At 42.6% G+C, this 10,110-nt stretch overlaps 1 protein-coding gene across 2 annotated transcripts; it reads right to left on the bottom strand.

Annotated features, from left to right (window-relative positions):
* Positions 1 to 453: 453 nt before the first annotated feature.
* cdk11b (cyclin dependent kinase 11B) lies at positions 454 to 9,832 on the bottom strand. 2 transcript variants are annotated; one of them, XM_079557595.1, is made up of 20 exons: positions 9,747 to 9,832; positions 9,028 to 9,155; positions 8,082 to 8,221; positions 7,880 to 8,007; positions 7,669 to 7,810; positions 7,419 to 7,591; positions 7,196 to 7,321; positions 7,015 to 7,113; positions 6,689 to 6,814; positions 6,540 to 6,614; positions 6,138 to 6,352; positions 5,974 to 6,064; positions 5,606 to 5,727; positions 5,417 to 5,522; positions 5,215 to 5,336; positions 4,967 to 5,074; positions 4,552 to 4,668; positions 3,440 to 3,588; positions 1,773 to 1,962; positions 454 to 942 (listed from the first exon to the last, which is right to left on the bottom strand). In XM_079557595.1, the coding sequence occupies exons 2-20, from the start codon at positions 9,142 to 9,144 to the stop codon at positions 850 to 852; spliced, it is 2,439 nt and encodes an 812-aa protein (XP_079413721.1). In that variant the 5' UTR covers positions 9,145 to 9,155; positions 9,747 to 9,832; the 3' UTR covers positions 454 to 849. The 2 variants fall into 2 exon arrangements, with proteins under 2 accessions (XP_079413721.1, XP_079413720.1); XM_079557594.1 differs by having other exon boundaries at positions 455 to 942; positions 7,196 to 7,324.
* Positions 9,833 to 10,110: the final 278 nt, after the last annotated feature.

Below are 10,110 nucleotides of genomic sequence, written 5' to 3'. Positions count from 1 at the left end.
GGAACACTTCAGACTCTTTACGGGAGGCACTGGAGCCAGCGCAGTCTCAGAGGAGCAGCAGTCAGTTCCACACAGCGCTCCGTCCAACACCACTCAACACATCAGGTGCAATAATCTGCACAGGGCGGGGGCAGATAAAACTGATTCATGAGTATCCCCCTCCCCCTAGTCCCAGGACGGGGGAGTTTTACTGTCTGTTCCACTGAACTCAGTGAGGAGTCGGGCACAAGCCGAGCTGTTTATTTAGCTTTGGATCACAATCAAAGCAATTATTTGTATAAATCTAAAAACACAATAGCATTGTAAAATATCAAAGCTACAAACAAAAATAAAATCACTTTTGGACGACTTTTAACTTTTTATATTTTTATCTGGCTCTAAGTTTTTGTCTGAATGGTTTGGACAGAGTCTATAAATACAGAAAGAATGAGTAGACAAAACAAAAGCTTTAACTTTATTTCTATGAAAAACAGTCCTGATGACAGAACAGGCTGACATTTCTAAGTATGGTCCTAATGGTGACAAGAGAACGAAGCCAGTGCTGCATCATTATACAGTAGCTGCGGTAGCCAGGAAATACCAACCATTTAGAGCCTGGTCCTCTCCGTCCAGTAGAAAAGGAAAATAAAACAAACGTGAGCTAAACGTGAATAGATTTATGGCTTCCCCGTTAAAAGCCAACTCCGGCACAAGAGGGGAAGAGTATTAGCCACCTGGAGTCTTTGCTGTGAGACAGTCCTGACCATTGGTCACAGTTTCAAAAGGACAGTTTGACTGTGTACTGCAGTAAAGCAGGACAGTCCCGGTCCACAGAACCTCCCTCGGTTTTTGCAGAACTTCAGTGCGGCCTCAGAACTTGAGGCTGAATCCAGGGCCCACAGCTGACGCTCCCTGGTTACTGGTCGTCAGGTGGAAGCCTGTGTCTTTCAGGTCATCATCGCCCTGCACACAAAAACATTGCGGAATATTAATCTATCCATCCATCCATCCATTTTCTTCCGCTTTATCTGGGGCCGGGGCAGTCTCAGCAGAGATGCCCAAACTTCCCGATCCACGCACACCTCCTCCAGCTGTTCTGGGGGGACCCCGAGGCGACACCAGGCCAGCTCGGAGACATAGTCCCACCAGCGTGCCCTTGGCCTTCCACGAGGTCTTGTCCCACTAGGACATGCCTGGAACACCTCCCGCGGGAGGCGACCAGGAGGCAATATTAATCTAACAAACAATATGCCTACATTCAAAACTTTGAATACAGTATCTCCTCAAGCAAATCCACACAATGTAATGAGCTTTCTTGCTTGTAGGTATAAAACATTCAAAGGTCATCTGCAGAACCTGGTTTATAAGCTAAAAAAAGCCAGTTCATGTATATAACGCTCTTCTGGCTTGGCATTGATTCCAGAATACATAAAAGCCTTATTCAATGTATTAGTTGCAACCATGTGATTTTCGGTTTATTGGTCATTTTATTGGAGCAGCTTGATCCTGGGTGAGTTTGAAGTGTGCTCCATTATAAATGCTTTTGCAGCAGCCAAGAATAAACAGATTTGAGTAGTAAAATGCTCAGTCTCGTGCCGGAGACAGAGTGGTCCTCTGCAGCCGCTCCTGGGTGGGGAGGTGCTGCAGAACACATTAGGAGGGAAGTGCGCTGATGATGGAAAACAGTGAGGAGCGGCGGCGACACAGAAGCTGCGGCTCTGATGTGTTTAACACACACACAGAGCTGGTAGCACAGTGTTTGCTCTGTAATCCACAGACCCTGATGCTCTTACCAGCTGACTATAGCCCAGTCCTCCCTCAGGCGGCCGCGGGCTGGTGCCTCTCTTCACCCTCTGCTGCTCGCTCTTGGCCGGCCATGTGGGGAACATGGACGGGTCGATGGGCAGTGGTGTCTCCCTGAAGTACTCATGTTTGAGAGCCTCGTCTGAAGTTATCCTCTTGGCAGGACAGTAGGTCAGAAACCTGTGACAACAATGAAGATGAGTGGAAGTATTTCACTGTTTGATGAAGGTGAAAGCCAAGCACCATCTTTCATCCGTCTCAATGGAAGAAATCGCAATCCTTCAAATTTACACTCCACAAAAGATCCTTAAAATAACCATACAGTCATATTTTTTTTCTGCTTCTTTTTACAAAACTGTTCAGTGGCTTTTGGGTCATTTTGATAAGCCACTGGAGCCCGCAGCCTTCGGGTCAAAATGACCCGGAGACCACACAAGGGATCCCAGAGTCGCTGATAAGATGATGGCTGGAGAGCGGAGCAAGGAGCAGTGCTGACGGTGATAACCCTGGACTACAATATTATTTATATAAGAAGATGAACTTCTTTTATGACTGACATTCCTCAAGTAAAAACACTGCAGCAGGAATTGGGTTAAATCCAACAAATTACTCAAATATATATATAATTTGTAATATGTAAATTGTCACTGCTCATAATTGTAATGTTTATATCTACGTTTTTGCCAGTATTTGCAGTTGTAAGAAATTCATAGCCTATTAAGTTTTTATATTAGGTTTAGAATTGAAGTAATAACTGCCTTTAACAGTCCTCTTAGTGACGACATGCACAGACAACATCACAGAAGTGCTTGATTTAGATTTTAGATGAGGATTGTACAAAGAAGAATCTCTTCACGGTTGAGCAGCTCCAGTGCAGATGTCTGTTACATAAACTATGAGGATATTTTCAAAGGCTTTTTCATATTCATTTGGCTACAGCCCAGTCTTCTCCTACAAAGGTGTGACATTCCTAGCATCTGTGAAATTTCTACCTGGCTCCACACACAGCAGCCCTTTATATCATGACCTTTGACCCAGTCTCCATGGAAACAGATTAGTGCACTACAAACAGGCTCAATAATGTCTCTGAACCAACCAAGAGCTTGAGTTTTCTCTACAAATTTGCATGCTCTTGTGTTAATACAATGGAGGAATGCTTAGGTTAGTCAGATTTGCAACAGTGAGTGGAGACTGTCAGTGCAACACTGAACACAGGAGTGAACAAATGTGATGAATTGGCCGAGGAGCCCGAACAGAGTCTAATCCGAGTTTAACATGCGGCGGGCGGCAGGCTACACAAGTCACCCTGAACAATATCTGCCATTCAGATCAACCGTTCAAATGTCAGGATGAAGACAGCACTGTGCCTTAATCACGCGAATAACAGACTGAAATATTCCACAGTGATGAACTGTAGATAAAAATGAGCCTTATTGTTGTAATACCTAAGGAGTACGATGCATGTGGCATTTTTCATTTATTTATATACAAAGTGTTTGTACTCCACTTTTAACAGGGTGAAGTGTCCCTCCCTCTGAATTATGCGAGTTTTCCAACAGTATATAAGACCACAAGTTTAACTTTGGGAGGTAACATGTTACTATTCGGCACAGGTGCCTTGTTGAGTGTGAGTGTGAGGATGCAGACAGAGTCATACTTGTTCATGAGGTCAAAGCCCTGGTCTGAAAGCAGAGCTCCGAAGCGCTTTCGCAGGTTGTTGTAGGGATACTCTGTGAAAGACATCTTCTTCACTGCAGGCAGCTCATTGTAGCCGGGCCAGATCTTCTCACTGGGAGAGCCCAAGTCCTACAGGGAACACAGCGGCGAGGAGATAATACAGGACATTACTATTTCAACAGACAAGACCACACCCTCAACTTTTACACAAAGATTTAACAATAGCATTACACAGTAAGGTGGATCAAAATGAAGACGCTTACTACAACAAACCATCTGTGTTTTAAGTCCTCCAATGTCTTTTGTAACAGACACATTTACTTTGTTGTAAAACTATGCAGCATAACATGTCAAAGAATTTCATAAAGTAACATTTTCTTAGCTTTTTTTTTTTTTTATTCCTGCGAGAAAAGGCTAGGCAGGCTCTGGCCCAGACCAGCAGCAGTTTATTTCGAAAAGCATGAACTCAAAGATCCATTTTGTGAGTAGTGCTGTTGAAGACGGTCCAGACAAGAGGCCACATGGCAGCGTGTGTGCAATACAACCACTAGGTCTTCATTTGAATGTCTGTGGTGAGGCTGGCTACACCGCAGCACTACACTCACCAGGATGGATGCACTGCCAACACTCTGGTCACTTAAAAGAGGCTGGCCAGTGGCTACGCATGCACTCATTTTTATTATCAGACATTTCCTAACTCTTAAAAGACATTCATTTGAGTTTGGGCAAATATTAGATAGATTTACATTCCACAGGTTTGATGAATAAATATAATTGTCTAATAGAAAAATTTGGATTGCAGTTTGCTTCATGTATGAAGCCATTTCAAAGTCATCAACTACAAAATCAAATAGACTTTGCTGTGTGTCACACTGTTGATGCAGCCTTGTCAAAACAATGATAAAAAAAGGAAAATGTTACAGCTCATTCACTAAAAATACAGACGTCTCAAAAAGCTTTTTGCGGTCTACACACAGCTCCCTCCTGTGGTGTATTTTACAACTACATGCATACTTTTGACAGGCTGCATACACAGAAGGTTTACAGTCGGTATATACTTTACATTAGTGACTCCACTTCACACACACTTACCTTAAAGATCTTGTTAATTTGGTCGATTTCAGACTTTCCAGGGAACAGAGGTTTCTGGGTTAGGAGCTCTCCAAAAATGCAGCCCACTGACCACATGTCTACAGCTGTGGAGTACTCCTGCGGAGAGAAGATAAACACAAGTGTAACAGTCTGCTGGCACCAGCGCTGCTGTGAGCGCACTCCTGGACTGCTCCGACCATCAATCACTACTGTAGCTGTGTCTGCGAACACTGAGCAGAGTCTACACAAGCATTATGGTCATAATAATGTTACTGACCAAGTAAAGTTTTTAGTTAGCCTCTAGGCCTTGTAATTTCTTCCATTTTCCTCATAGAACTGTTTAAATGATCATAATGCTAAACGTAACTCGTTGCAGCTGTTTGCCCTTGTTGTAGTTTAGTGTGGAAGCCCTCACCTTAGCTCCAAGCAGCAGATCTGGAGACCTGTACCACAGAGTGACCACCACAGGAGTGTAGGGTTTCAGCGGAGAGCCGTACTCACGGGCAAGACCAAAGTCCCCGATCTACAACACAGCACCTCACAGTTACATCGACAACAAGGATCAACAACTTAGGCCGAAGCAACTGACACTTTTTTAATGAGACTAATATCTCACAGATTATTAAACCAAGGAGTTTGAAAAGGTGTTTTATTGAAACAAACCTTGAGGATTCCCTTGTGACTGAGCAGCAGGTTGGAAGTCTTGAGGTCACGGTGAAGAATCCAGTTATCGTGTAGATGTCTGACCCCTCTGAGCAACTGGATCATCAGAGTCTTCACTTCACCTGTGTAAAACAACGTCATTCAAATTCTTCAAATAAATAACGGTTAAAACAATAGAAATGAGTGTTTTTTTAAACATTACCCGGTAGGAACGGCTGCTTCATGGTTTCCATCAGGCTCTTCAGGTCGTGCTCCACATAGTTCATTACAATGTAGATCTTGTCCATATTGCTCCCAACAACAATTTCCTAAAAAAAGACAGAGTAATGTACCAGTTTTTAGTTGTATGCTGATTGATACGCTTCAGTTTATTCTACACAATTGTTCATACCCGCACAGTGACGATGTTTGGGTGCTGAGCCTTAAGGATGGTGTTGATTTCTCGTAATGATGTGATCGGGAATCCTTCCTTCTCTTTCTCCATTTTTAGTCTTTTCAATGCAACAATCTCATCTGCAAACAGGGACCATATCCATATATTTCGGACAATTTTCAAATAGGCTTTAAGCATTGTTGAAATATTTTACATTTAGACAAATATCAAAAAATATTAGATTAGATATATTTTACGCATTTGAAACATTTTTTTCAGAACCTGGACCTGAAAGGATAGCAGCAATTTAACCATGGCCGATATAACACTGCTACTTTTGTCTTATTGTCATTGAACCCACAAATAAACATTGTTTCTTTGCATACCAGTCTTTTTGTCTTTAGCTCTGTAGACCACCCCATACGTCCCCTCCTCAATCCGATTTAGACACTGGAACTCCTCCACACTGCGGCAGCCCTGGAACGGCACAGTACAGTTAAGACATACAGTTTTTTTTAGCAGCTTCGTGGTGAACAGTTGGGCTCCACACCTGGAGAGCAGGCAGGTACTTGGGCAGCTCTTTCTTCAGCTCCACAGGGGACATGGGAGGGGAGTCGGGGACATAGTTCTCTTCAGGAGTGGCTGAGCGGGAGTGGGTCTGAGACTGAGGAGTGGGATCACCTTCCCCTCCTTCTTCCTCCTCCTCATCCTCCTCCGTGCCCTCACCACTCTCCTCTGAGTTGTGGTCAAACCGTGACTCTGGCACTGAGAATTCAAATTACCCAATCATTACATATAATGATGTTTGTCATTCATTGCAACATCTTACAGCAATCATCAATGGCATGAATGCACTGCAGGGTTAAACCACTTTCTTTACTCAGATTTTCTTGTGAGATTCAATACACTGACAATTATGGCTGTGACTGTACAGAGTAACTATTTGCATTACCAGGCGGAATATGGTTTCCGTTCTCCCGCTCCTCTTCAGACTCGTCCTCAGACTGTTCATCCTCACTCACGTCCTCTGAAAAGTAGCACAGAAACACGTCTTATTGCAGTTCAGTTCCCTTGATAAAACAAGTGTGACTGTGACTGTACCTGCACTGCGCTCTGACCGGACTGATCCTGAGGCAGACTCTTCCTCCTCACCCTCGGCCTCGCTCTGGCTGCTGGAGTCCTCTTCCCCATCGTCATCTTCCTCTTCCTCTGAGGCTGATCCAGAGGCTGCACAGCATATTTGAGTCAGCAAAGCAATAGTCTGCTTTTCTTAAGGGACAAAGACTGACCCGTGGCAAAATAAAATCAATAGATAATGTTATAACAATAAACTAGCATTTTTTTTCAAAGTACAAGATAGACACACATGTATACCAGATTGTATCCTTCTATCCTACAAGGTTTGTTCATGTGTAAGTATTAATTACCAATGGAAGACTCTGCTGTGCTGGTCTTACGCTCGTTGTCACTGATGTCTTGGAGATCTGCCAGCAGGTCTTTGAGTTCCGGCTTATCTTCCTTTGGCACTGTAAACAAAACATGACAACATTTTATATAAGCGGCTGCAGAAAACATTTGTACAATTCTCTCTGGAGTTTGCAGTAGCACCTGTAGCTTTGCGTGGTTCACTTTGTTCAGGCCTGTCTCTTGGAGCCCATGTGGGACTGCGGCTGCGATGTCTCGGCTTTGGTTTGTCATCGTATTCCTCTGGTGGAGCTCGATGGTGAGTTTGCACTACTACCAAAAAGAATGTAATGATACTTTTGAAGCATGCATTAAAGAATGACATTATGTGTCAATTATCAAGGCAGGAACACTAAGTGGGAGATACCTTGTCTCCAGTCTCCTCTGTCTTTGCGCCTGTCCTCTCCTCTCCTCTCACGTTCCTTCAACTCCCTCTGCTCCTTCAGCTCTCTCTGCTCTTTCAAATCACGCTGTTCTTTCTGCTGCTCACGAAGTTTACGATCTCGTTCTCGCTGCCTTTCCAGCTGCTCCAGTCGATCGCTGTAATCCACGCACAATACGCTAAAATGATTTTAGAGATTTTATCCAGGTTTTTTAACTGTTCACTGAATGCTCACCGCTCTCTCCGCGAGTGTGCCCTGGCCAAGTCCCGCCGTTTCTGCCTTTCCCAATCTCTCCGTGCCTTATCCTCCTCCCACTGGCGTTTCCGCCGGTCACTATCGCGTTCTTTTTCTTTCTCTTTCGGCCGTACGTGTTTTCCTGAAGATGCACAAACATTGTAAATAGACGTACTTGGAAAGGACAAGCTGCAACATCTCATCTGCTGACCTCCTTCAGCTGAGTGACTGCGGTTTCGTCTCTTGTCTTTTCTCTTCTCCTCTTTTCTGTGGTGGGATTTGTCTTTTCGTGCAATCTGTTGAGGAGGCTTGATGGCAAGTGATTCATCTTCTTCTCCCCTGATAATTATACAAACACATATTAAAAAACAATTACAACCAACTTCTTTATAATGGACTATTTGGACACTTGCCTGTCTTCAGTCGAATCCTCCCGAGCATACGGGGAATTACGAATTGTTATTTCCATTCTTTGATCCCGTAATTCTCCTTCTTCAGGAGTGTCTCGTTTAGATTCCCGTTCATCCGCCTGTGAAGCCGGGTCCGGTGTGAACTGTGGGCCCCAGAGAGCACAGTCTGTATTAATGCCAGCTGATTGTTGTGAGAATTAACCAATTTACCAAATGTTACAGTTCTAGTTCGCCTGTCACGATAACAGAATTTAAAGTTCCATATAGTGAGCCATGAAAATACTGCGATAAATGATATTACTGAAGACCTTTTAATGCCATAGAAAGTAACTCTAAAGCATAAAAATGGCGGTAAATATTGGTTCGCAAAGTACTTAATTTTGAAATATCTCACTAGAAACATTATATAAAAATGATATACAACTCTAAAAGGGAAGCATTTCAATTGAAATTTCCCAGTGTAAGGCCGGAAATTTTGACTTTCGAGTACAAAAAGAATGCACCAATAGATTCAATGAGATACAAAAATCTAATTTATCTTGTGTGCAAAACACATTTATCAGCATAATTAGCAAAGTAAACATTTTAGACTTACTATTTGCTAAACTGTAAGTATGTTGGTTGTTTTTTGGGGGTTGGATTTTAGCATTTAGAACATAATACTACCCTTTAGAACTAGTTTTACAACGCCTCAGCCTCGGTGCCTGCTTTGCTTTGTAATCATAAGGAGGAAGCAGAGCTTCTGCTTCTGCAGGGAAAGGTTAGCTCACTGTTTGAATGTGGCGCATTGAACGATGCAATGTGGGAATGCAACCATGCTGGACCGGCAAAATGGAGTAGCTGAGCTTAGCTATAACATAAACTTCATTGTAATTTGACATATTATTGCAGCTGAGATGTAAGAAAACAGTAGCAATACAGGATTAGGGATGTCATTGTGTAAACATACATTTTTTTGACGCTTGTTGTCAGGCCGTTCCTCTAACTCTCTTCTGCGTTTCTTCTCCTGCAGGATTTCATCAAGTGTTTTTACTTTCCAAGTGTCCTTTTCGTCCCCCATCAGCATCCAATCTCCGCCTGCACGCCATACATATGTGAATCATTAACATGCACACAGACAAAAGCTATATAGTTACATAACATAACATAACAAATTGTCCTTCCAAATTGTGTGCTATTAGTAAAACGGGTAAAGAAATAGGCCAAAGCCTTACTGTACTGTTATCTTTGTTGTTAAACAAAAACATTTTATTTATGTGCAAATACACATGACTTACTAAGTGTGTGTGGTTCACTTCACATGCAACTCCTACCGACTCCATCATGTCAATTAATAGACAGACACTGAAGCTTAATTTATAAATACATGTTTATAAACTAAGTTGTGGTATTATACATCAGGCGTAGCCAAGGCTCTTTAAAAACGTTCATCCCACACATGTTGCTTTAGCTGTTGGTATTTTTCTAAAAGACGCTAATGCTAGCGTTAGCATCCGCTATTTTGCGCCTAAGTCATTTTGTAGAGAACAACACAAGTGATCTCAACGCTACGTATAAGAGAAACAGGTTTCACAAAAAGAATTGTATCTCGATATCTCCTACTCTTTAAATAAGCCAGTTGACGATACAATTTAAGTCAACGAGTGACCAGTAAAATGTGAAACTAACCTGAAGTACGCGCAGTGTGACACACCGGAAATGCACTAAGTGGTGCAACGGCGAATTGGGTTCGACTCGCTGTAGAAACGGATGCACGGAATTCAATAGTTCCTCCGTTATGAAAACTCAAACATGAGTGACTGGTCGGGTCATCCTGTTAACATTGTAAAATGAGCTGTCACTAAAATATAGATAGGTGTACAATGTGTACGAGAACTGTTTTATGAAATATTATGACACTAGAAACAAAGTCAAATGATGAGTAGGCTATACTATGAATTGAACAACAAAACTTAGCTTTTTCAAACCACTGGAAATGACAAAAGATAAGCCTACTTAACTTAGAAATCATTGAATTTGATTAAGGACAGTA

Source organism: Gobius niger (assembly GCF_951799975.1).
Source record: "Gobius niger genome assembly, chromosome: 6".
Classification (NCBI taxonomy): Eukaryota; Metazoa; Chordata; class Actinopteri; order Gobiiformes; family Gobiidae; genus Gobius; species Gobius niger.
This window is presented reverse-complemented; position numbering and strand designations above follow the sequence as displayed.

Bases quoted from the DNA above. Each gene is read 5' to 3' on its own strand.
- cdk11b (XM_079557594.1), bottom strand. From the start codon at position 9,144: ATGCTGATGGGGGACGAAAAGGACACTTGGAAAGTAAAAACACTTGAT. The intron at 8,008-8,081 runs GCAAGTGTCCAA...TATAATTATCAG, and splicing joins GAGGATTCGACTGAAGACAG to GGGAGAAGAAGATGAATCAC. The intron at 7,114-7,195 runs GTGCTACTGCAA...TTTTGTTTACAG, and splicing joins TGAACCACGCAAAGCTACAG to TGCCAAAGGAAGATAAGCCG.